This window comes from Anastrepha obliqua, chromosome 4 (assembly GCF_027943255.1).
Source record: "Anastrepha obliqua isolate idAnaObli1 chromosome 4, idAnaObli1_1.0, whole genome shotgun sequence".
NCBI lineage: Eukaryota > Metazoa > Arthropoda > Insecta > Diptera > Tephritidae > Anastrepha > Anastrepha obliqua.
The window spans coordinates 103,008,788-103,036,313 of NC_072895.1; the positions used below are offsets into that span (position 1 = coordinate 103,008,788).

The 27,526-nt window shown below is 35.3% G+C and overlaps 2 protein-coding genes across 2 annotated transcripts in view; one reads left to right on the forward strand and one right to left on the reverse strand.

Moving 5' to 3' along the window:
* Positions 1-325: 325 nt before the first annotated feature.
* LOC129246093 (C3 and PZP-like alpha-2-macroglobulin domain-containing protein 8) lies at positions 326-17,788 on the reverse strand. Its single transcript, XM_054884628.1, has 3 exons — positions 17,654-17,788; positions 1,104-1,505; positions 326-1,036 (listed from the first exon to the last, which is right to left on the reverse strand). Exons 1-3 carry the CDS (start codon positions 17,658-17,660, stop codon positions 555-557), a joined length of 891 nt encoding a protein of 296 aa, XP_054740603.1. The 5' UTR covers positions 17,661-17,788; the 3' UTR covers positions 326-554.
* Positions 17,789-25,375: 7,587 nt separating this feature from the next.
* Positions 25,376-27,526, forward strand: part of LOC129246095 (trehalase) — a 78,818-nt gene continuing 76,667 nt past the window's right edge. Inside the window, exon 1 of the mRNA XM_054884636.1 lies at positions 25,376-25,558. The gene's annotated coding sequence lies outside the window, so the exon portion shown is untranslated. The remainder of the gene's footprint in view (positions 25,559-27,526) is intronic.

Below are 27,526 nucleotides of genomic sequence, written 5' to 3' on the forward strand. Positions count from 1 at the left end.
ATTTTCAACAATTTATTTGCATTTTATTAATTAACTCTACATAAATTTCATTCGAGTGTGAAAATATCATTTAATTTTTCATTTTATTTTATACATAAATACATTTATAAAAATATAATAATAATTCTCGAAAATGTTAATGAAACTCAGTTGACAAAAAAAATAAATTTTTGTTTTGCAAGTAAATATGTAATTAATTTATGTTTTTAATCGATTAATAGCTTTAACAGTCTGAGAACAATGGAATAAAATATAATAATTGATCGTATAGCTTTCGTGCGGCTAATAAGGCCATTGAGATTCTTTATTTAAATATTTTTCTTACTACTTCTTCAAATACAATTCGACCAATCAACAAAGCCATGCACATATATTCGAGTTTCTTAATAATCATCAACCGCTTAATTGAGTGCAGTTTGTGCGCTTCTACATATGTACTTTACATATTGGATGCAGTTACTTTTTGCTTTCATCTTAATTATATTTTTATGCCTGATTTTTAAACGCGCGTGTTGCCATGGATATCCTAACCGTCGAAGTGTGGTTTACTCCATTTAGGCCGCAACGTAAATTTCAAATTCCTTGTAGGCCACTTCCTCACCGCCATACGGAATGTAGCAGCATCCATGCGTAGGTTGTACTTTGCCCACAGTAATGGTGCCGTCATGTGTGGCGCGGCCAATGAATAAGGGTTCGCCTCCGGCGGTTTCGCCACCAGGGAAGGCGTTTGGTGGAATGTTGCCATCATGTACGGGCACCCATTGGCCGCCACCCGAGCACAAAACTTCGTATTCGGCGTGTCCGTGTTCGCCGCCACCCCAGGCGACGTAACAAACACCATGTGAAGGATGCAATTTGCCGGGAATGAGGTCACCCTCGTGACGGGCGCGCCCAATGTACAATTGTTCGCTGCCATCGAAACCACCCTCCACCGCGCTGGGTGGAATGGTGCCATTGGCAGCTGGTACCCAACAGCCTGGACCGCTGCCGCATGGTGGAGCGAAACCCAAGACGGGAGCGCTGGCTTGTTGAACGTCTGCGGTGATTAAAAACGGTGTAAGTATTTTTTTGCAATAGTTAAAATAAGTAAAAATTCGTCTTACCATCAATCAGCCAAGTGCCACTGGCACCCCAACCGGTGCATACGCCCACGAAGTTGATGGGAAACAAATTTTGTGCATCGTACGACATGAAGGCTGCCGCCTCACCCTCACGACCCACAGTAATGACATTGTCGTACCAACGCACCCAGAAGCCGCGGAATTCACCAGCTTCCAAAATGCCAGGTGTATGCACTTCCACAACATCGGGCTTTTGGCGATCCTTTCTGATCACCGATTTGGTATTCTCCCAGCCACCAATGAACACCTCATACATGGGATCGGATTCCATGGGGGCGGCGGTCAACGCCAAATGGGCATCGTGCGCGGCACGCACCTTAAATGTGAACACACCGCCAGAGACCGGGTGGAATTGGTATTCCAATTTGTCGGGAGTGTTGATTTCTGTAAAGAGATAAATACACTAAAATAAATTAACAACTTAGTTGTATGCAAAAGAAATCTATGGATAACGAGCAGATAATTGGGTTGAAAAATCTTTAATTTTTCTTCATTTTCTAGTACTCGGTGCTAATTGGCGCTTTTTTTGACAGGTGATAATAGCTTGTGAGTACAAAATGGGCTACACACTTGTTGTTGTTGTTGTTGTTGGTATAGTAATATGCATACGTTTGTTAGTAATAAGAAAAGAATAAAAATGCGCTTAACTTTAAAATATTGGGGTCAATGTGTTATTCAACTCTCTCTTAGCTGATGTAGGTATGCAAGATCCGACACGAATTTCTTGTCAGCTGAAAACTGGAAATATTGATTTAAGTCTTGGCATACCATACACGTTGAAATGCATGTAAATTAGAGGCTACCATATTAAATATTATCGAGGTCTCTAGCAGAGATTTTAGTAACTGTATTCATATGAGACGCGATGATGCGCTAGCTGACTTGAAACCAACCTGCCAAGAGAGATTCTAACAACAGAACTGGCGTCTCAGTTCCGTTGATATGGGTTATGGAACAATCAGAATAAATTAAAGTAAATAAACCCTAACTGACTTATAAGACGCTACTAAGTATTGTTTTTAGTTCAATTAGAAGATTACTAAGAATTTAGATACGATAAACTTAGGCTTGAGTTATGTTGAACTGAGCACTTTTGAATGAGTCACGCAACCGAGCTTATCATTTAGCATTGAGCTGTTAAAGAAGATCGATATCTACCGCCGTATGCTTTACTTCACTCTAAGAACGCGATTTACTCTGATCATAGAAGTTCAATCTACAGGGTGGCTGATGAAAGCCGCTACCAAAAAAAATTGAATAACTTTTTTTCTTTTTAAGTTATCTGTTCCATTTTTGTTTTAATTTGCAGATTGATCTTTAAAATTTATTAAAATGGATAACTGGGACACGCAAACAAGAATTTGGATAGTCCGCCGCTATCACGCACTGGAGTCCGTAGTTTTGGTACAGAGAGAGTACAGGCGGATGTTTGGCGGCGATCCCCCGAGCAGATGGACCATAATGAGACTGGTGAATAATTTTGCTGAGCAAGGAACAGTCGCAAGAAGGCCTTATCATCGAAACCCACCAGTTCGGACGGAGGAAACGATCGCTGCTGTAGCTGCAGCTATACAAAGCAATCCAAAGATTTCAACAAGAAGCTTATCTGCTCAACTTGGTGTCAGCCGACACCAATTTGCAAACAATAATGCACAAAGATTTAGACTTATTTCCCTACAAAATTCAAATGATTAACAAACTGAATGCAGCAGACTTGCCGATTCGCTTGGAATTTTGCCAGAAGATCCTGCAAATGGTGGAAGAAGACCAAAACATGTTAAACTGCCTTTTCATGTCTGATGAGGCCCATTTCGATTTAAACGGCAATGTGAACAAACAAAATTGTCGAATATGGAGTACTTCTAACTCACAGATACTCCACGAGACGGAATTGCATCCTCTTCGCGTGACAGTGTGGTGTGCGGTTTCTTCACGCTGTATTGTCGGGCCTTATTTTTTTGAAGAAAATGGTCACACCGTTACGGTTACTGGAGACCGTTATTTGAAAATGCTGAAAGAATTTTTCTATCCAGAACTACGCCGAAAGAGAATTCCTTTCACATAGCCCAGACTGTTATGACAGAGTTGCGACGAAAATTTCCCAATAAACTGATTTCAAAAAACTCCGAATTTCGTTGGCCCCCCAGGTCGCCTGACCTTACTGCACCTGACTTTTTCTTGTGGGGTTTATGTAAACAAGAAGTTTATAAAACAAAGCCAACAAATTTGGATGAACTAAAACAATCCATTCGGGCAACAATTGCGGCTATTCCTGTCGCAACTCTCAAAGCAGCAATGAACAACTTTTTACTAAGATGCCGCACTTGTGTCAACGAGCATGGGGGGCATTTAAATTCAATTATTTTTAAAACTAGTTATAGTCCAGTCAAAAGAGGATTTAACTTCGTAATTTTAGGAGTATGCGAGTTTATGGTTTTATTATGTAAAGCCCATCACTGTGAACTTAAGTTTGAGTTTTCGGGGTCGGTGGTTGTGTCCCGCGGCCGCCATCTTGGAAATAAGGGTGCAACTGGTTTTTTGCGATTATCTCGTGAATTTCGAAAGTTACGAAAATTTTGTAAAATACTTTTTTGTAGATAATAATAATATCTACAACTTTCATTCAAAACTTTTTATTGTAAAATTAATAATAAAAAAGTTATAAACAAAATTACGCGAAAAATTAAGGGATGCATTGTTTTAAAGCGTAATAACTTTTTTTTTATTGATTTTATGGAAAATATACATCAGAGCTTTTTTATAGAGCATTCTTTTGTGAACATTTTTGTCTAAAAGTTTTTTCCGCTATCTTTATGTAGTCGTATGATTTTGAGCTGCTAAGCGGAGCAACCAATACATTAGCGAAGCGCGTACATGATTACACAGGCCGACAAAATGTAACCAACATTCAGACCCAGAAACCAGACTATATATTTCCAAAGGTTTATGATGCGCTAAATCCAAATCTGGCCTCAGAATTGCTCTATCAGCTCTGATTTTTGAGATATCCTAACCTAAAAGTGCAAAAAACACCATTTTTGCCCATATTTGAGGTTATGTAGCCTTGAAGATGTTTTCTAGTATGAATGGACTATCATAATATGTATATTGTTCGGGTCTTTGAATGAGGTATTTAGGCGCCTGATGTCTGTGTTACGTTGCCGCCGCCCTGCTTTATAGTTAATACTAAATTCTATGGATTAAGTGCAGTACTGTTTTTCCTCTAAGCTTTTGCCCCGCTATCGCTGCTAAATATATTAAACTTTGACTCATTTGTAAACAAAACTTTTTGCCGAAGAGCCATTTCATTTTCTTTATATGTTTTGGCGAACTACAAGCGAAGTTTACGGGATTTTTAGGAACCTAGAGGCTTTTTGTGTGATTTTATTGTTCAGAGCTTTTCGAATGGTTCTTAGGTGGATACACTTTTCCGCCTTTGGTTTATAACTGACACTGGCCACATTGGATGGCTCAGGGACCCGCAATATTCCAGCAGGCAGTCATCCATTACTACTTATAATATATTATAACTTAATATTCAAACTTAGTGAATAGTGTAACCAACCAATATTCAAACTTAGTCGTGTTTATACTAAAAAAATCCATATCACGAGTTTGGATGAGAAAAGCGCGCTTTCAGTTTACTACCTGTTTTTGTTAGCAGCTCATGACTTCGAACAATTGATATGAAAAAAAAAAATTGTTTTTGCAATCCAACGTTCGTATGTTTTCCAATGTTTATATATGTAAGTAAAAAATTCCAGCATCACCTAGAATATCTAATTAACAATGTTTTGTTGTCCGTCGAGCAGAAGCGCAATAAATTCGTAATGTAGAAAATATTTGTAGAATAGGTTTAAAAAGAAAATAAAACATGACATCATTTCCAACCGAAGCTTGAAACATACTTATATATGTACTTATGTATGTACATATGTATATAAAAAAATAAAAGAATTTGCTGTTTGGCTAGAATTTTCTAGGTGGTGTACGCTTATTGCGAGACTATTAAGTAGTACAGCGTTTTACTGTTGAAGCGTGATTTTTTCATTGCGATTTACCGTACGTATGTACATATGTATGTACAAACATACTTGTGTGTATGTTGGTAGCTACCGGCTGTGCTAATTGTGCGAATAGAGGGTGTAATAAACAAACTGAAAAATAAAAACAACGCATTTGCGCGAAACTTTGTAGCGGGTATTGTTTTTATTGGTGTACCACTTTTTGTTTGCTTTTAAGGGGTTATATACAGTTAGAAGGCTGAGAAAAAGAGAATTTTCCAGAATTTTTTCTTAGAAAACTTTTAAATTTATTAATCTAAAAATTTCTACACATATTAATATATGTTGTCTTTTAACTGTATTTTACGACTTAGTATTAGTAAAAATATTTATTTGGAAAGGAGTTACAGCTGAAAAGACGTTTTGCGGCGAACACTTTATCTCTGAACTGGATCCCCTGAAATTAAAAAACCGTTAAAGTAATATTAAACCTACTAATTGATCGAAGGAGTAAGGGAAATAAATTTTTTTGATAAAATGGCGGTTTCTCAAAAAAAAAAATCGATTTTTGACCAAAATTTCAGCCTTAAATTGTTTATAAAAAAAAACACATTTTTCAGCGAGAAAAAATCTTCGATTAATTACTACAAAATATATTTAAGAATCTCGTGTTAACCCATTACAGCATAACGTTCGATATATCGGGCATGAGTTAAATTAAATTTGTATCAAGCAAATGTGATGTGGAGGTGGCTTAAAGGTTGTAATCGAAAGAAAACTATTTCTTCAACAATGGCGACCCTTCATTTGTCGACCCATCGCAAAGAGTTCCCGTTATTTTAAATTTTTCAGTATGGCGGATTGCAAGCAGACTTTTTCGCGTAAAAGGTAAAATATTTCTTTATATTTTTTGGGTATATTTTTAGCAAACAATTTTAGTGACAAGTGTTTATTAGTGCATAAGTGTGTTAGTAAGCAAAACATAAAAAATTGTGAAGTTTGCTTCATTATCAAACATTTACTGTAGTATTTAGTTGTCGCGTCCGATATATCGAACCTTATGCATAGCAGGCTCTAAGTGGTTTGGTTTTTTGTGTTTTCCAGATTTACTGTAGATGAAATTTTGAGCCTTTTGGAGAGCGATGATGGAAATATTAACAATGAAAATATTATTTACGTAGAGCCACCAATCGAACTTGAAGGCCAAGCCACAGATGAGGACAGTGATAAATCGGATGAAGAGCACGATGCTAATTTGAACCATTTAGGACCTAAGTTATTGCGAACTAAGTGCGAACTCCGTCGTTTTCACACAAATAGGGGATCTAATCAAGATCAGTCTTTGTACGAGTCCTCTTCGAGTAGCGATAGCGAAGATGATGTACCACTTTCGACTTTAAAGAAAGGGTTACAACCAGCCAAGAACAGAAGAGTTGACTTATGGAAGAAACAAATCCCAAATTTTTCTTGCACAGAATTCAGCCAACAAATACCATCAGAAGAAGCTTTTAACTATAAGACTCCTACAGACTTTTTTAAATTGTTTTTCAATCAGGAATTGATCAAACAAATTGTGGACTAAAGTAATATTTACATTGGGCAGAAGAATAAACAGCTGATGGTTACTGAAGATGAAATTGATGTCATTTTGGGAGGAATAATACTTTCAGGATATGCTAAGTTACCAAATAAACGACTTTATTTTTCCAGAGACAACGATGTTCCAAAACTTCTTTCCGAAAATATAAGGTGTAACAGGTTTGAATCAGTACTCCAAAACTTGCACCTCAATGATAATAGCCAAATAGCTGCATATTCTGATAGACTGTATAAAATCGCCCGTTACTAGATAGTCTCGGGAATTCTTTCCAAAAGCACTACGGCATAGACGTACATTATAGTGTCGATGAAAGCATGATTCCATATTACGGAAAGCACTACGCTAAACAATTTATAAGGGGAAAGCCCATTAGGTTTGGATTTAAAAATTGGGCTTTGCGCGCAAGCACTGAATATATGGTTGCCTTTAGTTTATATACAGGAAAAAGTGCTGAGAAAAAAATCTTTGGGCTAGGTGGAGATGTAGTCCTCACGCTTTTAGACCTTGCAAAGTTACCATCTAATAATGGGATAAAAATGTATTTCGATAATTTCTTTACATCTTTAATTTTGTTGAAGCACCTCCGAGAAATAGGATTTTATGCAACAGGTACTTTACGAGCCAATCGCACAGAAAATTGTCCTCTGAAAGATGTAAAAATGTTTAAGAGTGAAGACCGAGGTTACACCGATTTCAGGATGGCCGACGAAGTATTTTTGTGTCGCTGGAAAGATAACAATAAACATGACAATGACAACTGCCACGCGGTGGTCACACGTGAATAAAGCAAAAATTGCACTCCCCCAACCGTCTTTAATTTCTAACTATAATAAGTATACGGGTGGAGTGGATAAATGCGATCAGGCGTTTGCAAATTTGCGTGCAAGGATGCGGATAAGGAAATGGTGGTGGCCATTTTTTGCCTATTTCGTTGATGTTTCAATTGTAAATGGATGCTTACTTGCGGTTACTTGGCTGTAATAAGGATACTGAGTCCTTGTTTGCATTTAGGAGGCATGTGGCTCGAACTCTGCTTGTAATACAGGGAACACCCCCACATCAAGGACGAAAACCAGCTACACCATTGTCTACTACACGGTTTGATTGCCTCAACCATTGGATTGTTCCAATAAATTCCGAACGCCGTTGTGCAAATAAGTGTGGTGGGAAATCAAAATACAAATGCCAAAAATGTGAAGTAGGCCTCCATCCTAAGTGTTTCATGGAGGATCATGTAGAGCCCAATACTTAAATATGTTTTATATATAATTAATTTACTTGTATTTCTTCATTTTCAGTAATATTTTAAATAAATTTTGCTAGAAGCATTCGGTTGTTTTTATTTCTCATGAGATAGCTTGAGGTGCCGGTATGCATAACGTTCGATTAATCGGACGGCTTGTTTACAACAAACTACAGACAAATGTGTAACTTTTCTTTCACCACTCGATTTATGTGATCTCCATAACCCGAAATTTTCACAGAAATTCAATATAAGTATAAGGACAAACTTTATGCAGTAATGGGTTAAAATTTGAGACTAATCAGTTTAGCCGTTTTCGAGTAATGTTGATCAGCGACTTTGAAAACACCATTTTGAGAAAAACGAGCTGCCGTTCCGGCCTTGTACTTTCAATCACTCTGAAACGCCTTTTCAAATTTGCGTGTTACTTCGAAAATATTCACTGGAACGATATTAAATTTTCTGTGTGTATTCTTAAATATGTATACATATATGTACATTAAGAAACAAAAAAAAAAAAAAAAAATCAATTTTTTGAAAATTCAAACAGTATATAACCCCTTAAATCAATCAAAGAGCTAATATTTTGACTTCCTTAGCTTCCAGACTTTATTTTACAGACACACATTTTTAGTGTTTATAAATAATTCAGTGCATATGGGCCTGTGTCTGAATGAGGACGCAATTTTGCAGCACTCTTTCTAGCACAACTGGCAACCTTTTATAGCTAATAGATACTCGTACCAGGACAAATGTTGGTACTTCCGTGATGCCAATCGATGCTGGTTTATTAGCATGAAAAAGTGACTTGATTGTCAAAAGACAATCTGGCCGCTGGAAAAAAAGTTAGACCCGCCACAGTGTAGTTTTTTTTAATGTTGAAATATAGCCAATGGATGTTATGTTAGATATTAAATAAATAAATAAAATACTTAAATTTTTACCACTTTGTTTCGGTAGCTATGGAGTGTAGGAAACCGCGCTATGTGCTGCACTTAAAATAGCCATACCTCAAAAACTATTTAATTCTCTACAATTTTCTGTTTTTTAAGGACAGGAGAAATTTAAAAAAATAATATATATTAAATTATTGAAAAACTTAGCCAAATCTGTTAAGGTTTTCGTTTCTTTTCAGCCCTAACTTTCCATACTACAGTCTGATTTCCACCCGAAAAGCATACCTTTTTTTCAAAAGTCCGTCATTTTGTTATTTTTCTAAAAACAAAAAAAAAAAATCCCATTGTAGCACCTGCCAGAATGCAAGCCTACAGACTAATAATCAGTTTAACTTTTTCGTTTCGGATGTACTGAAGAGCCAAAATCCTGTTGACAAGCCACCTATCTTTTTTTTTAAGACGCTTACTTTGGTGCCACACTACTACAAAAAAATATGTAAAAAAAAAAATAAAAAAATGTTTGTGTTACTATTTGATACCAATAATAGCATACTATAAAATCAAAACGATCGCATTTTATTTTCTTAAAAAAAATTCCTAAAAAATATCTATAAAAAATGAGTATTTGACCAAACTACTACCTTAAATGTTAAATCGAAAAATGCGTTTGGTATTTTTTAAACAAAGCTTAAATTTTTTTCGTAATAATATTATATTTATTTTATTAAAATCCGTTCGACTACTTAGAAGCTATTAAATTTTGAAAAAAAAAAAAAACACTACCCTGACTTTCAACATGCCACAGTTAGCGCCAATTTGAAAATGTTTTAAAATCCTCTTGGATTTCAAAATTCCTCATATACAGGTATGACTGTTAATTCCCAAAGTCTCAAAAAAATCTAAGCACTAGTTGCACTTATTTTAATTTGTAATATCTTTTTTTCTAAGTTAATCGGTGGAGTAAGCAAAAATTATAATAGAGTGGAAAATATTCGCGATGCCCTCACCCGCCCTACGAAGTGGCCTGAGTAATACTACAGAAAGTAGTTCAGAGAATTCAAATCCAAGAATCTAAGCAGCCTATCTATTAGTACACTTCTTCATATGACTTAGCCCCCAAAATGGCGTAATTGTTGTTGTGATTGTAGCAGCATAAAGGAGTCCGCATAATTTATCCGCGTTTTTTCGGTACTGTCGGACTGTCTTGTCTTGTGGGAATTATTTGGTACCTCGACGATAGGCGTTGGTTAGTGGAACCTAAACGTTCCAAGTCATTTGCTTGCAGTACTCACTGTTAGCGATCACATCGGCTCCATATTTACTTTTGAAAAAGTGTGATCAGCTGTTGCCCGATTCGGCGCGCAAATCACATACTAAAGACAATTTTTTTAGATGCATCACTAGTTGATAGGTTACTTTTATATTAATGATCCTCTAAGGGCGACAATTTCGCTTATTCGCAATGCCACTGAGTCAGATAGGAGATTTGATCATTTTAATAATTTTTTACAGAACATTGATTTTATCAATAAATTTCCAAAATGTTTAAAGGTGTTTAGGTGTAGTCTTTGCTTGCATGATAGTTTACCATAATATCACAATCAATGTTGACTTGGACAGATAGGTAAGCCTTCCAAAAGTTCTATATGCCTAAAAAGTACCCGTTATGTGTTTCTACGCAGTTTTCTTTACATTTAATTTGGACATGAATATATAAATTTTGTGGTTTTTATTACTTTTTTTTGCTTTGCCACAACAGTTATCGTGAATTTGTTTCACATAGTTTGGTTTTGCATAGAAATTTGCCCGCATAAGTTTGAGAATCGAACGCACTCAACATAGGGCGCCGCTAGCCACCTACCTTGCAATATATTTGTATGATATTCGAGTTAGCTTTTGAGGTCAAGTTTGTGCATAGTTTTTGTGCTTGACGAATGTTGTGATGTCATTATTATTTTTAAGCATTCCGCGCATACTTAGCAACCACATAAAAATAGTATACATACAGACATACATTTGTAATCGGTATAAAATAGTTATGACTGCTTTAATGCTTTGAAATGACGTTATCATTTGAAACTCCTGAGTAGATGCATGCTTTGCTCAATAACCATAAAGTGATGCATTACGTATTCATTATGAAGTGATTCATTAGAATGTAAACACAAGCAAAAGAAAATGCAAATTTAATGGAGATTATCACTAATGGATCTCTCCATGTAAAAAATACTTCTGTGTAAAAAAATACCGCCAAAAAGTGGCTGACAAGATTTCTGAATTCTAACCAGTTAAGATGTGCCGGATGCAAAGCTGACACAATACATTTGTAGGCGTATGAAAATCTCACGTACGAGTGATTGAGGATCAAAAATTGTTTACAAATTATTTAATACTAGGGCCCTTTCGCCAGCCTGCGCCATTTAGTGACACCTTTCCTTATTGTTAAAAATGGAGGAAGTAAAAAAATAGTAAAAAGATTTAAAAATATATAAAAAAAAAGTAAAATCCTAGTTCAAATTCCTATTTTCTCCATCACCGATAGCAAAGTAGAAAAACAAGTGGCAGTGCTGGCAAAAAGAATTACGAATGCGCTTTGGAAACTGGGTGATTCGTGAATTATTTAGAGGCCGAATGATGTGCCGTGTAAACATAGCACTGTTCTGTAAAGGCTTAACATTTGTTCGATAATCGAGATTAGCTTGAAGTCCAACGCAAAAGGCGCCCTTCTTGATATGCGTACATATTTTTCTTTGTCTCTCAGCGCACTTAGCCCGACAACAGCGATAGGAGATGAATAATGCTTAAAACTTTTTTTTTACAGATAAGTTGTTTATACAACTTTCTTAATCATATACATATGTACATATATGCAAATGTTTTTTATACATATGCAATGCAATTAAAGAAAATAATTAAAATAGCATTAAGCCAACTGTTATCTTTGGAAGTTGAGTAAAATAATACATAAACCAGTTCATAGTAGACATTCTGGTTATTAGTTTTTGATTATGAAAATAGCTACTTTAAGTTTTAAAATGGGCAAGCCTGGGCTGTGCTGTGATTTCGCAATTTTTTGTTAGAATCGAAATGAAATTATACCCATTTTCCCGATTCTGTAAAAATTATTCAATGCGTTTTAACACAATTTAAAAGGCTAAAAACTGTATAATTTTGCTTTTCAAACAGAATCGGGATGCAGAACGGACATGAATATACATATGTATACATATTTTTAAATTTAATTTAGCTCCAGAACTTCACGAAATCTCAAAAATATTTTACATTTCTTTATGAAAGTCTTATCTGTTGCTCTAGAAAAGAAATATTTCAATGAAAAATATTTGATTACGTCAAAAGTTAGCTGTACATAAAAAACGCTCTACACGGACTGGTAGTAAAAAAATTACGATATTATTCCACATACCTACATATGTACATACATAAATTATTTTCATTTTCTACTAAAACATTTATTACCACAATTGGCGCGGTGGCACTGTGTTTTCACTTTTCACACCCTTTCCTGGGGGTCCCCTGTGAATTCTATACTAACTGTATTCCTCAGTTGAACCATTTTATTCGAGAATTTTCAATATATTTTATTTTGAATTATTGAAAGTATACGCTGAGGCTTATAAGAAATAGAAAATAAAAATGAGCGGAAATATCCGATTTTTTTTAAATCAACACACTCAATCGTATTCATCAAATTCGCCGAATTTGATTGACAGCAATGAAGGGGAAAGAGTCACAGGAGTAAAATTGGCCCAGCGATAGTTTGATGGAATTTGATTGACAGCAATGAAGGGGAAAGAGTCTCCAGAATAAAATTGGTCAACCTACAATTCTTCGTGCATCATTATAAAGGGTGTTTTTTTTAGAGGTTAGGTTTTCAAGATGAAATAAAACACATATAATTTAATGTTATGGCCAAGAATTTAGCTTTATTATAAAGATAAGGGTTTACCATTATGTTTTAAAAATGATTTCGGGCAAGTGGCCGCCGCGACTGGCTCGAATAAATTCCAGCCGAGAGGCCCAATTTTCGACCACTTTTTGCAGCAATTGGGGCCGTATGTCAGCAATAACGCGCCGAATATTCTCTTCCAAGACGTCAATCGTCTCGGGCTTATCTGCGTAGATAAGCGACTTCACTTAGCCCCACAAGAAATGGTCCAGCGGTGTTATATCGCACGATCTTGGAGGCCACGCCACAGGTCCACGGCGCGAGATAACGCGCTCACCAAAAGTTTCCTTCAATAAATCGATTGTTGCGTTGGAACCAAAGGTCGTCCACATCAACATCGTCCAATTCAGGCACGTAAAAGTCATTAATCATGGCTCTATAGCGCTCTCCATTGACTGTAACATTATGGCCGGCTTCATTTTTAAAGAAATATGTACCAATGATTCCCTCTGCCCATAGAGCACACCAAACAGTGACTTTTTGAGGATGTAACGGCGTCTCAGCAATGGCTTGTGGATTATGTTCACTCCAAATGCGACAATTTTGCTTATTGACATACCCATTCAACCAAAAGTGAGCTTCATCGCTGAACAAAATTTTCTTCGATGCGTCGCGCGAACCGGACCATTATTTTCGTAATAAATTTGCACGATTTGCAAACGTTGTTCAGGTGTAAGTCTATTCATTATGAAATGGCAAACCAAACTGAGCATAAATCAAGTGACAGCTGTCAAAAAGACCATCTACGAAAAAAGTAGTGCCAACTTGAAAACCTAACCTCTAAAAAAAACAACCTTTACAACTCTTTGAATTCTGTTTAAAAACACTCATTTTTTATGCAAAACAATGGAAATATATAAGTACATCCATACGTGTAATATTATTAATTAATTTTGGCTCGCTTTCTTTATCACTTGATGATGGGCTGGCTGATATTCTGCACATTAAGTCGGCTACACAAACCAATGTCGATGAATTTTTTGTTTTTTCTTTTCATAAATTGTTCCGTCTTGGTTTATTCTCTCTCATTGCTTCTTAATAGATCTTTGGAAAGGGGTGTGTTTATCGATGCTTGGAAAGCTACCTTCAGTACACATATCTATTTTCAAAAAAATTATTATGATTGACATAACTAACTACCACCACATTTCTAAAAAACGAGTATTTCAATACATAGTCAATCAGAAAGTGTATTTTTTGGTCAAGCGCCTAATCTCTAACAACCAGCATGGCTTCAAGACTGGTAACTCCACTGTCACTAAACTTGCTGCTTCGTGCTGAGTTTTGTACGTTTGCCCATGAGGATAATTTACAAGTTGACACCATCTATACCGACTTTTCTAAGGCAATTGATACTATATAAGTTAGTCACTGACACTTTGTGGCAAACTAACTAGTCTGGCTTTTCATTCAATTTTTGTATCTTTATCACTCATTTCGTAACTGTGTAATCGATAATATTTCTCCTTAAAAGATTTATAGCTTCATCTGGTGTTTCCAATTTAATATTTACGCCCCTTATTTGTTATTTTCATTAATGACATTTGTTGAAATTACTTTTTATATGGGGACGAGTTACAAATATAGTAGTCGATTGCCATAGGAAAGACTTCACATCCAAAAAGCATTTTTTCGCTTCGCTCTACATACGATCTCTGAACCTCAAATCCTTAAACTGCAGAGAACTTTTCTCCCTCTCTCATTTTTCTTAGATAATATTAATGGGAGAATTGATTGTCGCTTTCTTCAAGAACGCATACATTTTCACATCCCTTAACGCTATCTTTGCGGAAATGGCGTGTTTCTTGAAAAAACCAGAAGTAGTTATGCTATCAATAACTTTTTTTTATAAATCTAAATTTATAATATTCTTAAACGGATTTTTCAGTAAACTTGAACCAGATGCATTCCATCTGTAAAAATACATTTATTTATTCACAAAATTGTGAAAGAATAATTTTAGTGTTACATGAATTCTCGAAGCTTAAGCCTAGAATTGCCAATAGGCTGTCAGTCAACAATTCTTACATAAGGCTTGAGAGGCAAAATATTCAAAACTTCAATGCAAAAAGTGCGCCCCTTCGAGGGTGACAGATGTCTTATTTTTTGGCCATACAACAAATCTATGGGCAGCATTAAGAAAAAAAGTTTTTTTTTTGGTTCCTCCTAATGTGCATACTTACATACATACATAAATACGAATTTTATAGAGGAAAAATTGTTTGAAACTATAATTTTATTAGGTTATCCAAGCCTATTCTAATTTTTATAAATTGAAAGTATTTTAAAATTGGAGCACAGCGTCTGTACGCAAAAAGGTTAAATTTTAAATTCAAGTAGCTTGATTTTAATATAACGAGTTTTAGTAATATTTTGAATTTAAAAAACGCACACACATTTTATAAACAGAACAAAGCTTCATTTTTTTAATTTGCTATTTGTTGCATATATTTAGGAGAATAAGCTTCGAAAAATGATTATAATTTCAAGAGCTAGTTTTTCAATGCGCGTCTTCAGCTAAGCTAGGATAAGTTTTAAACTTACATATGCTGTTTCTTTTTCTCGAAAAAATGTCACCTTTCGAAAATGTTGCATATTTCACATGAGAAAAGAACGAGAAAAATTTAACTCGTACTCCAATTATTTATGTACGTATTAAAATACATATACAAGGTGACGCAAAATTAATCATCCAATTTTGTTTTGGAATAACCTCTTTAATAAAGGAAAAATTATTTTAAGTGGTGGAAATCTTTATTTCGACAAGAAAAGAAAACTCTTCGTTTCAAAATTATTCATGGTTTATTGATGTAAAATCAGCTAAATGAGTTGTTTTATAAAAATTTTATAGATTTACCATATTTTACTAATAGTTAAGTCAATTTATTTGGTGGCACAAATCATCAAATTCGATTTTTGAATAACTTTTTTCAAAAACAAAAAAAAAAAAATTATTTTAAGTGATGTAAATGTTTATTTTGACAAGAAAAGAAAACTACTAGTTTCAAAACGTCACACAATTAACCCTTAAATGACCATTTTCTTCTTTTATTACGAAAAACTGTACATGTTCCGGTGGAGCTTTTCATGTCTTAAGCTTATTTTTGCCACAAGCGGTCAGGATTTTAAATTTTCCCTTTCTTATAAAATCATCAAAATGGGAATTATGCGAAGATTTCTATTCAAAATATATTCACTGTTTATTAATGTAAAAGCAGCTAAGGCAAATAAGTTGTTCTGTACAAATTTCATAGAATTTTTTTACTTATACTTAAGCCAATTTATTTGGTGGCGCATAATCATCCAATTTTGTTTTTGAATAAGATTTACTATTTAAATTTGCACTAAAAAAATGATAAGTGATGGAAATTTTTATTTTGAGCTGTACCTGCTTGTATGTTTGTATACTGCAGCTGTCTCGTACACAAGTGTCAAATATGATTGACTTACGACGCCATTTCCAAAAACTATAAATCTTTGGATAGAGTTAGTAATTTTGCGCCACCTTGTATTGTGCATGTATGCATGTAGTTCGACACTTGCGTGGTGGCTATATATCTAATTTATTTTCCATCATTATTGCTATGAAATTATATAGCAGTTGTGTGTATGTTTTTATTTCAATTTACTACTTTTTACTTGTTTTTTAAGCTTGTTTTGTTTTCATAAGCTTATGTATTTCAAAAACAAAAAAATTACACCTGGGGCCTTTCTGCTGTTGTTCTTGCTTTGTTTGTGTTTGTGTCTTGCTGTGTTTCTTGTTTGACTTGATAATTAAATTTTTATTCTAACTTCGCTCAACAAATAAATTTTCGATATACATACATACATATGCACTATATAGTATATGTTAATGTTCATATACATATATACATATGCATCTAATTATACTTGTATGCGTGTATATAGAGGCGCTGCTTCAAAAAATGCACCCACTTAGAATATCATTAAGAATTTAAAAAACAAGGAGAAAGCAGCTGGCCCATATTTTTGTGTGTACTTATATATGCATTGTTATTTTTGGAGCTACGGCATATACAATGTACGTATGTGCATATGTACGTGTATTACTTGGATTTCGTTATAATTTCATTTAATTCTCAACGCTGGCAGCAGCAACGAACAACGCGACGCTATTTTATTGAAAGCTGGGCGGCAGCTGTTTTTGATTTTTGTTTTTTGTTTTCGTATTGACCGGCAGAAGGAAAACAAGTCTCAAACATTTTGTGTAGAAATATGCTAAACATGCACACATACATATACGTTTGCATACATATATGTATTCATATTTACATTCTTCCCAAGTTTGCCTTTGCTAACAATACTTTTTTACTTGGGAATGACATAATGCTCTAAAATTTGCATAAAGCAAATCAATGCTAATTTAGATCGCTTTTATTTAGGCACACATATATATGTATGTACTTATATATGTATGTATATGTAAATCATCTTAGAATATTCCAGCCTGAATTAATTGAATAAAGTGATTGACCCAAGTTCAGTTCCACAACTAATAGAAGGTACAGTCAAATATTATTTGTACATTTCTAAATGCGTAAATATTAATTTGAATTCAAACGCATCAACGTCATCAGCAACAATTTAATGATCATTGGTGAATTTGCGAAAATCTAAATGACGATCAAGAACGTTTAAAGAATTTATATATTTTATAGGCCAACTAGTGCTTTTATTTCTCACCCCCAACAATTTTGGGGTTACTTTTCAAGCATATATGTATGTACATATGTACTCTCTTCTCGTGTTTTTTTTTTTCATACACATTGTACACATTTTAGTTACTAAATTCATCACTTACCAGGCATTTTTTTGTTTTCTTTTCTGTTATTACACTAATAATACAATTGAAATTTTAGTTCAAATATTTGCTTTCTTAGTGCCTCTATAATTCACTTGCGCACTCAACGAGATTCAAGCTAAAACTGAAGCTAACAATTGTTTGGGAGCTTCCAAGTGCTTATTCGCCGATCGTCGTATTCGCATACTCGTAAGCTCGTAAGAAAATTTCATTCGTTGTAGTGGCATAGAATGACTAATGTGTCAAATGGGCACTGGCCATAACAAGATGTTCTGGTATGTTGTTACTGTAAAAATACAATAATATAGGTTTGCCGATTCTGAGGTCGTTGCCGATGCGCGACAAGTATTGGTGTCAATGTTGGAGACGTTGTACATCCAAATGTACGTACATATGTGTGCATGTATGTATGTTGATTAATGCCGGTGGTGTTTGCGGCGGTGTTGTTGCCGGCGATGTTGCTGTTGGTATTACTGTTCCGCTGCCGGTGTTGGTGCTGCTGTTGTTGTTGATGTGGCATATAATTTATTTCATTGTAAGCTTCGTGTACCTATAACGAGTACGAAGGCAAAGTATTGTAGGTAGATAGGTAGGTAGCTCGGTATGAATGCAGAGAAGTTGTTTATGAAAAGCACAACTGATGTCACCGCGTAAGACGACGTTGTTATAGTTTTTTCTCGACACGAGGTATAATGATTTGTCTTTTTCTAACTTTTAATTTCTAAGTAGCTTTGTTTCACAGCAATACTAAGATTTGATCTGGTAACTCTGATAAATAAAAGTACAGTTGGATAAATGGTGGAGAGAAGAGGTTGAGTTTTGAATAGAAAAAATTAACATCCATACAAACAGTGACGAGTTACTATTTTTAAAGTCGACGTATTTTTTTGTTTGAAAAAAAAGAAGGTAAATCTGAGTCATTTTGTGCTCTAAATAAGTACATTGAGTGCCACCCTTGTCAACAAGTGCCGTTTTTAACTAGGTTTTAATATTTGACAACATACGATCGAACGACTTTTGAAGTGTTTGGTGAGAGAAGGGTTATAAGATACATAGTATATTTATGGATCTTTGCGCTTCAGGGAAACGAATGCAATTAAGAAATTTGAGCTTCATGAGATACATTTATGGGTGTTAAGCTAAAAAAAGATTAAATTAGAATATTTTCTTGTTATCAAAACACAACGAAAATATTGGTATATGCCTTGCGAAATTGCTGTGTATGACATTTGAGAATAGAACAAGGAAAATGCAACATTTTCACAAGTTCAATATATTATATAATATAAGCAAATATATGTATATACATGTATGTATATTGAATATAATAAAATAGAATGATTTACACCTATTTTTGTATCTGACGCTCTACTAACACAGATAAATTTAAATTATTTGGTAGCGCTTACCCTAACTTGATGTTTTAGCGTAGAATATCAGAGATTAATTTTGAGAAAAGAACACGCCATTGATTTCTAAAAATGCGATGAGATAATGCCTGGGAATTAATCCGATTTTCCAAACTATTACTGTCATATGTATGTATGCGTATATAGCGAAATGTTTACGAGCCTCGTCATATGAAGCTTCCAAAAGTGATATGGTTTTTGAGTAAAGAAATGAGTTTGTGGGATTTTCATTGGAACATGAAATTGTGTGCATTTTTTCCATAAAAAGCTGCTCATAAAAAACCATGTACGCTTCGAAGGCGGCGGCATAAAAGTGCAGGCCCCTCCATTTGTGTAAAAAACATCAAGACGTAGACCACACATTTGAGGAGGAACCAGACCAAACACCCAATAAAGGGTGTAAGCGCCATTTCCACATACAGCCATGGACAGATAAATAGCACATATGTTAAGTTATGCTTTGATCAAATAAATTTGTTTGTTTACATTTATTACCGTTATTAAGCTTACATTTATGCGAGGAATTTACCGTTTTTTTCGATGGAATTTTTTGCGTTCTATTTTATTTATGCTTATTGCTGTTTTGAAGTGGACACAAAAATAGCACATTTTAATTTGTACAGTAAATTTCATTTTCAGCGATTTTTAGGGTAAATTTTGTTTCTTAAATAAAATGTTAAAGTAATTACTAAAAATGGGACGTGAAAAACATTGCACGCCGGAAAAAATAGCGCTTATATACCTTATAAGTCAAAACGGAAAAATCTATGCAGAACTAGCTGAAATGATGATGTGCTCTCGGAAAATGCTTTATTAAATGCTCTTAATTTATGATAGTTAAGAAAGATTCATCCTATCTAAGCAAAAAAACGCAAAGAAAACCAAAGCCGCGAAAAACTGATGTTAATGTGGATAGAGCTATAATAGGCAAGAGCAAAGCAGATCCCTTTAAGTCGGCACGACAAATGATGCTTGAAATAAACCAATAATCTGGTCTACAGGTGTCCAGAAAGCTTGTAGGAAGGCGACTTAACGAAGCCCAGCTGTTTGGCCGCATAAGCAGAAAAAAATCACTCGTCTCAAAAAGACATATCAAACACCGACTTGCCTTTGCAAAAGCCCACAAAGACAAATCTATTCAGTTTTGGAAAAACGTACTTTGGACCGACGAAACCAAACGGTTAAACATGGCGTTGGAAGCATCATGGTTTGGGGAGCTTTTTCCTGGCATGGTGTTGGGCCGATTGTTCGCGTGATTGGTAAAATGGATAGATTTCAGTATCTGAATATACTCCATAATAAAATGAAGCCATTTGTGTTTGAGTTTATGCCATTAAATTGGACATTTATTTATGCAGGGCAATGATCCAAAGCATACTGCAAAGACAGTGAATCAATGGCTCAGAAGAGAAACAATTAAAGTATTGGATTGGCCGGCGCAGAGCCCTGATCTCAATCCAATAGAAAATTTGTGGAATGAAATTAAGGTCAAAATCGCTAACAAAAATTTTGATGATTTGTGGGCCGCAGTTGAGGAGGCTTGGTACTGGATTCCAAAGGAAAGATGCCACAAGCTTGTAGCAAGGATAAAGCGACGGCTTGAAGAAGTAATCAAAAACGGTAGGTATAGTACAAAATACTAATCTGGTAAAACAATATTATTACTTATCAACGTTCTCGTAAATTAAATCAGAACTGAAATTATTTTTGACCACTTTTTTGTTTCAAAGTGGAGGTAATACGGTTTTTATGTTGCTTTTTTCCCAATAAAAAATAATTATTTAAAAACATATTCAACTCTTTGCTTTCAAAGTCTAAATGTGTTATTTATATGACCATGGCTGTATGTATAAGTAGGTAAGTGTAAGTAGAGTTGGGTATTTCCCGAGAAAATCCCAATCTCGAGAATCGGGATTTCCCGAAATAACGAAAATTTCAATTCTCGAGATGCGGGATTTCCCGAAAATAATATTTGAGATTTCTCGAGAATTCTCGAAAATTCGGGAAAAATTCCAAAAAATTAAAAAAAAAAAATCTAAAACCAGTGTAAGAGCAATGAATTTCATAAAATATTATTTTTATTTATTTTTATTAAAGTATAAATTACAATACATAAAAAAATATTTTCAAATATTACTATTTCAATTATTGCAAACAAAAATAATTACAAAAAAATTCAAAACAAAAATAATTACAAAAAAATTCAAAACAAAAATAATTCAAGATTATACTTATTAAAATAGGGGAAAAAAGTGATTGTAAACATTATTTCCCAAAATGGTGTTTTAAAAAACACAGACTGTCAATGGCTTCGTCTGACAATCGCGTACGCTTTTTGGACACAAACTTACCCGCTGTAGAAAAATTCCTCTCATTTTGAGTCGATGTTGGCTTAACAGTGTTAAAAGCCCCGATCTTGAAAGACTGTCATTTTGTGTTTTCTCTCCAGTTTTTTCATATACAATAGTTTTAGCTCGTTTCTAAGCGACGAAAACATCTGGTTCACCGCATGTTTTGAGCATTGCTGAACGTATTTTTCAAGCTGTTTCGCCATATCTTCTTCATCGACGTTGTTGGTTGCAAATACGTCATCATCGTCAGAACTAGACACTGCTTGGTCTTCTTGAATGCTCGTAGAAAATAGACGAACCAAGTAGTTTTCGGCTTCTTTTATCAATTCTGTTTTAGAACAGCTGTGGAAAAATTCAGATTTGTCACTAGAGCTGTTAACTGGATCGTGTAAATATTTAAAGGCCGATAACAAACGGCTAGATCTACGAGCTGTTAAGTTTTTTTTTAGGCTGGATAAGAATTCATTGCCCAATTCGGTGTGCTGATTCTCCAATTTTGTGAACAAAAATTTGGGAATACAAGTAAGTTCACATTTTGGCGACTAAGTGATTCTACAGCAACACGTATAGGTCTAAGAGCATTTATGATATCCTCGCAATACTTTTCTTCTGCGTCAGTAGTGGCCATAAAATTTAAATTAAGAGTGTCGAGCGCCTTACGAACATGCTTGCTGATGCAAATGTATCTGGCCAGCATAGTTTCCAGGCTATTCCAACGTGTTTTGCAATCCAACATCAAGAAAAGCTCTTTCTTCTCGACCTCTTTAACATAATTCTGCAAGATGGCATTCCGTACAGGCGAGTTCTTGAATTTCAAAACTATCTTGCGAACCTTTTTTACGATTTCAAATGCAGACTTTATAGTGACCGTCTTGTCAGCAACAAATACGATATTGTCGTCCTCGTCATGGCTGCATTGTTTTCATTTTCATCGGAGCCTCTATCATCCGAATCGTCTCCATCGCTTACGTCACTATCGTATATCCTGTTTGCGACTTTTCGTTTCTAGTACATTACCTCCATGACCGCCAAATGTATGCCGTGATTGTAGCAACTCTGTTGATGCGCTGGTGATAGTCTCCCAACTTTGATCATGACACTGGCACCATCACTTGTAATAGCCACGATGTCGGACTGTAGTTTTATATTGAAGTCTGAAAGCTTTGCATTTACGAGCTCATATACTTTTTCAGCGGGACATGATTCCTGAATGCGAACCAGGCCAAGGTTGTCAGATTGTCCATCGTCATAATATATATGGATGTTCATGTAACGTCGGTTTCGCACGCTTGTCCACTCGTCGATGCTCAAGCTGAACTTACGCTGTGCAGATTTAAAATTTTCAATTTTGATCTTCAAATCGCTTTTTATTTTCGTGCAGTACCTCATAACCAAACCCAGAACAGCTTTGTGACACTTTGGAAGATGAAATCCTAAGCGGCTGATACTATTACGAATGAACTCACTTTTTGTTATCGCGTTTATTGGAATTCCATCTTTTGCAGCCAATTTTGCAACAATTTGTTCAAGCGATTCAGGCGAGGAAGAAGTATTGAAAAAGTTGTGATGAGTTCGGGTCTTCTTGGCTGGTGGCTGTTCTTTTGGAGCCTCATGTTCCCTTCGCTTCATGTTGTGTATCCTCTCCATGTGACGGTGAAGTCCAGATGTTGACGATGACTTGCATTTAATGATTTTATTGCATTTCAAACATGTTGCTTCGTCGTCAAATCGCTTGAAAAGCTGCCACACTTTGTCGTATTTGTATTCTGAACTCATGATTTTTAATGCTAAAAATTCAAAATTTGTTTTAAATTTTGTTTTTTAAAGGAAGTACTCACAGTCAACGATACGTCGATTCAAAACTTAAAAATAAGTAATATTTGGACCACAAAATATTTTATAATACGGTGTATAATTTATACTTAAGGGGTTAGGCCACTCTAGGATTTTCAAAATATCGAAATTTTTTTTTTTTGCTTAAAAGATGCTTTAAACTCTTTAGAATATAAAACAAAAAGTCCTATGCGTGAAAAAAATGTTTATCTCTAATATTTCGCACTTTTGCGCGAGCGCCTCTGACGTCTCTGAACCGACTATTCAAATTTAAAGCGTGTTTATCTCAAAACGTGATTTTTCAAAACGGCAAGCAGCATAACACAAACAATTTTTAATATTTTCACTTGTAATTGTACAAGGATCTTTAGAACATTATTCCGCACTGAAATACGTACGGATTTTTTTATTAATTAATTAGAAAAATTTTTATAAACAATTAACGGTTCCATTTTAGACGAAAAATTCTACTTTTGACTTCAAACATCTGCAAAATACACAAATTTCAATATTTCTAAAATCCCGTACGTATTTCTACAGCTATACTCACGTCGATTGAGAAGAATGTTTTTAATTTGGTTTAGGTGGACATTTACGTCAGTTGTACTGCTTGCCGTGAAGTGCCTTTTTCGCAGGGCGCGTTCAGAGATTCACTCCAAAGGCGCCATTTTGTAATATTTTTCAATAAAAATATTTGTAATTACACTTAAATACATGCTTAATAATATACTTAAAAAGTTTTTTCCTGGCACCTTTCTTTCAATGTAAAAAAATCCTTAAAAAACTGCTTTTTTACAGTAGCTAGAGTGGCGTAACCCCTTAATCAGGTACCACAAAATGAAATGCACCCGCTCACCACAAAATATAAATTTACAAACGTCGTCTGTGCAGTCTGCGAACAAATTGAAATTGCTTGACTATTTTAAAAGCATTTCTAATTGCTTAACTGCTGCTACATATAAGAAACACATATATTAAAACTAAACTTCATTAGCTTGATGTTACAGTGCTTTCCCTCGACATAGCATAGCAACGCATCTAGCATTTACTCTGTAGTCACCCTAAAACAAAAAAAAAAAAAAACAAACAAAGGGAACAGTTATACTGTTGTGGTTTTTCGCATAGCAATTGAAACTGTGGTGTGAATTGTATGTGATTCTGCGAAACAGTATGTAGTGTGCGATTCTTTGTAACATAATGGCCGTTACAGTTTGGTGTTTCCAGGTATTAATCATATCGCACTTGTTACGTTAAAGCGTAACAACTCAAAATCTGAACATTTTCAGTAGAGACGAAAAACTGTTTCCGTAAATATTAATAATATATGTAGGTATTACAAGGGAAAAAATATGTAATTGCACGAAAATATCATTAAAAACAATATAACGGTTGTTTCATTCTTATTTGTTTAGTAGTTGCGCTAAAATAATAATAATTTTTGAGTGGTTACTCTTTTCCTTTTCTTTTTGAGTTGTTACGCTTTAACGTAACAAGTGCGATATGTATGTGTATTCTTTTACTTTTGAAAGCATTGTTTTTTCTCTTAATATTTGACAACAAAAATTTAAAAAAAAATGGATTTCTCGAGAAATCTTGAAACATTCTCGAGATTCGGGATTTCCCGAAATGCTAAAAATTTCAATTCTCGAGATTCGGGATGGAAAAATATCGAGAATTTCTCGAGAATTCCCGTCGGGAAATTCCCGAAACCCAACTCTAAGTGTAAGCACATCTATAGTTTCCCTTAATCTCTTAAACCCTCTTCAAGTTAAATTAAATTTAAAATTTTCTGCAAAACACTGCCCAATTCTGATGGTAACTTTAATTCTTAACCCTTCCTTACAAATTCTCCACTCTGACGTTGAAATTGGCGCCTATCAGTACCATACAAATTGTAAACATAAACAATGCATCCTAATATGCGCGCGCACCTACACATACACACAAATGCTGTCATTGCCGAGTGGTGCCAATTTCATGCGAGCCAACAACAAGGACTGCCATTATTCATTGAACTACCACAGCCACGCAATGCATTTGCCACAATCATTCAGTTGTTCTTCTGTTGCAGTTTCGGCTGCAGCAAATTTTTGTGAGCAACTTATTGCGGCGGAATTCAACAGTCACTGTTCAATAAAGTTTATATTAAAACACCTTACTTACAATTAGTGCCCTCCCAAATATGTGTTAATTTCAGTTCAGTGTGTGCTGTGCAAATTTCTACAGTATTTTTTGTTACTTTGCAGTCGCTATTGTCTAAACGGAAGTAAGAAATGCTGGTTTTCTAAGTATTTATTCTCGGCTAATACCACGTAAGTATTGCAATCACCCCACTCGTGTATTTACTCAAATGCATTTTCACTAATTAGCTAAGTGTGATAATTTCCGGTAGTTTAATTAATTAAATATATTTTGTACGAGCAATCAGGCGTCGCCGGCATGTGACAGAGTCGAGTTGCTTTGTGTTGGTATAAAAATTAATGCAAACTCTTGAAAAAAGAGGAAGAGCTTTACTAGTAAGCTTCTTTGTAAAAATAACACAGGGTGACACGAAAGCTTTTGGCGGACTTTAAATGATATGCGGTGGGATACTCATACTTGTAAATACATACATACATACATACATGCATACATATGTGCTTCATTATGACTACATTGAGAGAAAAATTTTGGTTGAGAGTGGAAGACATGTATTTGTGTGTGTTCGTTGGGGGTAAAAGCAGATAGCAGATACCAAAACTGGAAGTTGATTAAATAAAATTATAATTAAAATTTGAGTAAATATGCAAACATAAAAGCGGCGGCCGTAGCCGAATGCGTTGGCGCGTGGCTAGTTAACGGTCTGCTGTAGACCATACCTCTGTATTCTGCACATCGTAGCTTGGACGATTATAACATTAAATGAGGCGCCCTTTAAGTGTTTGAGAGAAAGATTCTGCGGCAGATTTTTGGACATTGCACGTTGGCGACGGCGAGTGTCGGAAGCGATGGAACAATGAGTTGTATGAGATTTACGGCGACATGAAAACAGAGAAGCGAATAAATGCAAAGTGCTCCGGCTCTGAAAGTATTCGATGCGGTACCAGCTGATGGTAGTAGAGTAAGAGGAAGGGCCTTCGCTTGTTAAACTTGGCCAAAATCGCTTAAGCAGTTACGCGCTATTCAAAAAGAAGAAGAATGATTTTTTTCACTAGCATTAGGATTGGAAGTCGGTTCCGATTTTTTTTTGTAAAAAAGAACGACTGTGCTATTATGACCTGCTGAAATCAGGTGAAACTATAAATTGAGATACATATGTACGTATGTAGGTATTTACTGCAACTGGGGCGCTTGAATCGGGCAATTATAGAAGAATTGAAAAAAACCGAAACAAGACACGAATGAGTGATTTCCTAGCATGGCAATGCTGTTACAAATATTGTCAATTTATCTATTGGAAAGCACTTAAATGGACCAACTTTCTTGGCCCGAAGCCCATTCTGCCACTCCCTTCTGCAGCCATCAAAATCACCACGGTTAGCAAATGGGTTACTCTAACCCACAAGCGAGCGTGACAGGCTGAGAGAAGCTGCAGATGGACTAAACTGATGTTACCTGTCATGTAAGCACAAGGGGCTGCAGACAGCTGGTTTGACTGATGACAGGCCTCTCTCTGTGGGCGAAGCACGTGGAAAAGATAGGCATCTCAGACAGTGTACTCTGCCCAGTTTGTGAAGAGGAGGATAACACGGCGGACCACTTCCTGTGCGTCTGCCCCGCTTTCGCTCGAATCAGGCCTGAGGTCTTTGGTACTGATGTGTTAAGAAGCGACCACCTTCAGATTTCTTGGGAGGTCGGGTAGACTTAAAGAAAATTAAAAAGGGAATCCTAGTGCAGTACAATGGACTTAATTGTGTCTTAGTGCTGTACTTGCAAGTCTGTTGCGACAAAAAATCACATTGGACCTCCCGAAATCATTGACACCAGAAATCATTAAGTTTAATTAAGCGTGAAATTCCTCATACCATAGCCCACTCATAGGAAGTTAAAGATGCGATCTCGCACCTCCTATGCCATTGTCCTGCTCCATGCAGACATAGATTTACCATTTTAGGTCGACAATTTTTTAATGAGTTGGAAAATCTCAGTACTGTGAAGATAAGGGACCTTCTAAAAATTTTGAAAGAACACACTGGTTCTGGGAGAGACTAGGACAAGCTCCGCACGTCGCATCACAATGGTGTTTCCCATAGTGGACAACCGCCTCAACCTAACCTAACCTATGAAAAGCGGTCGGGAAA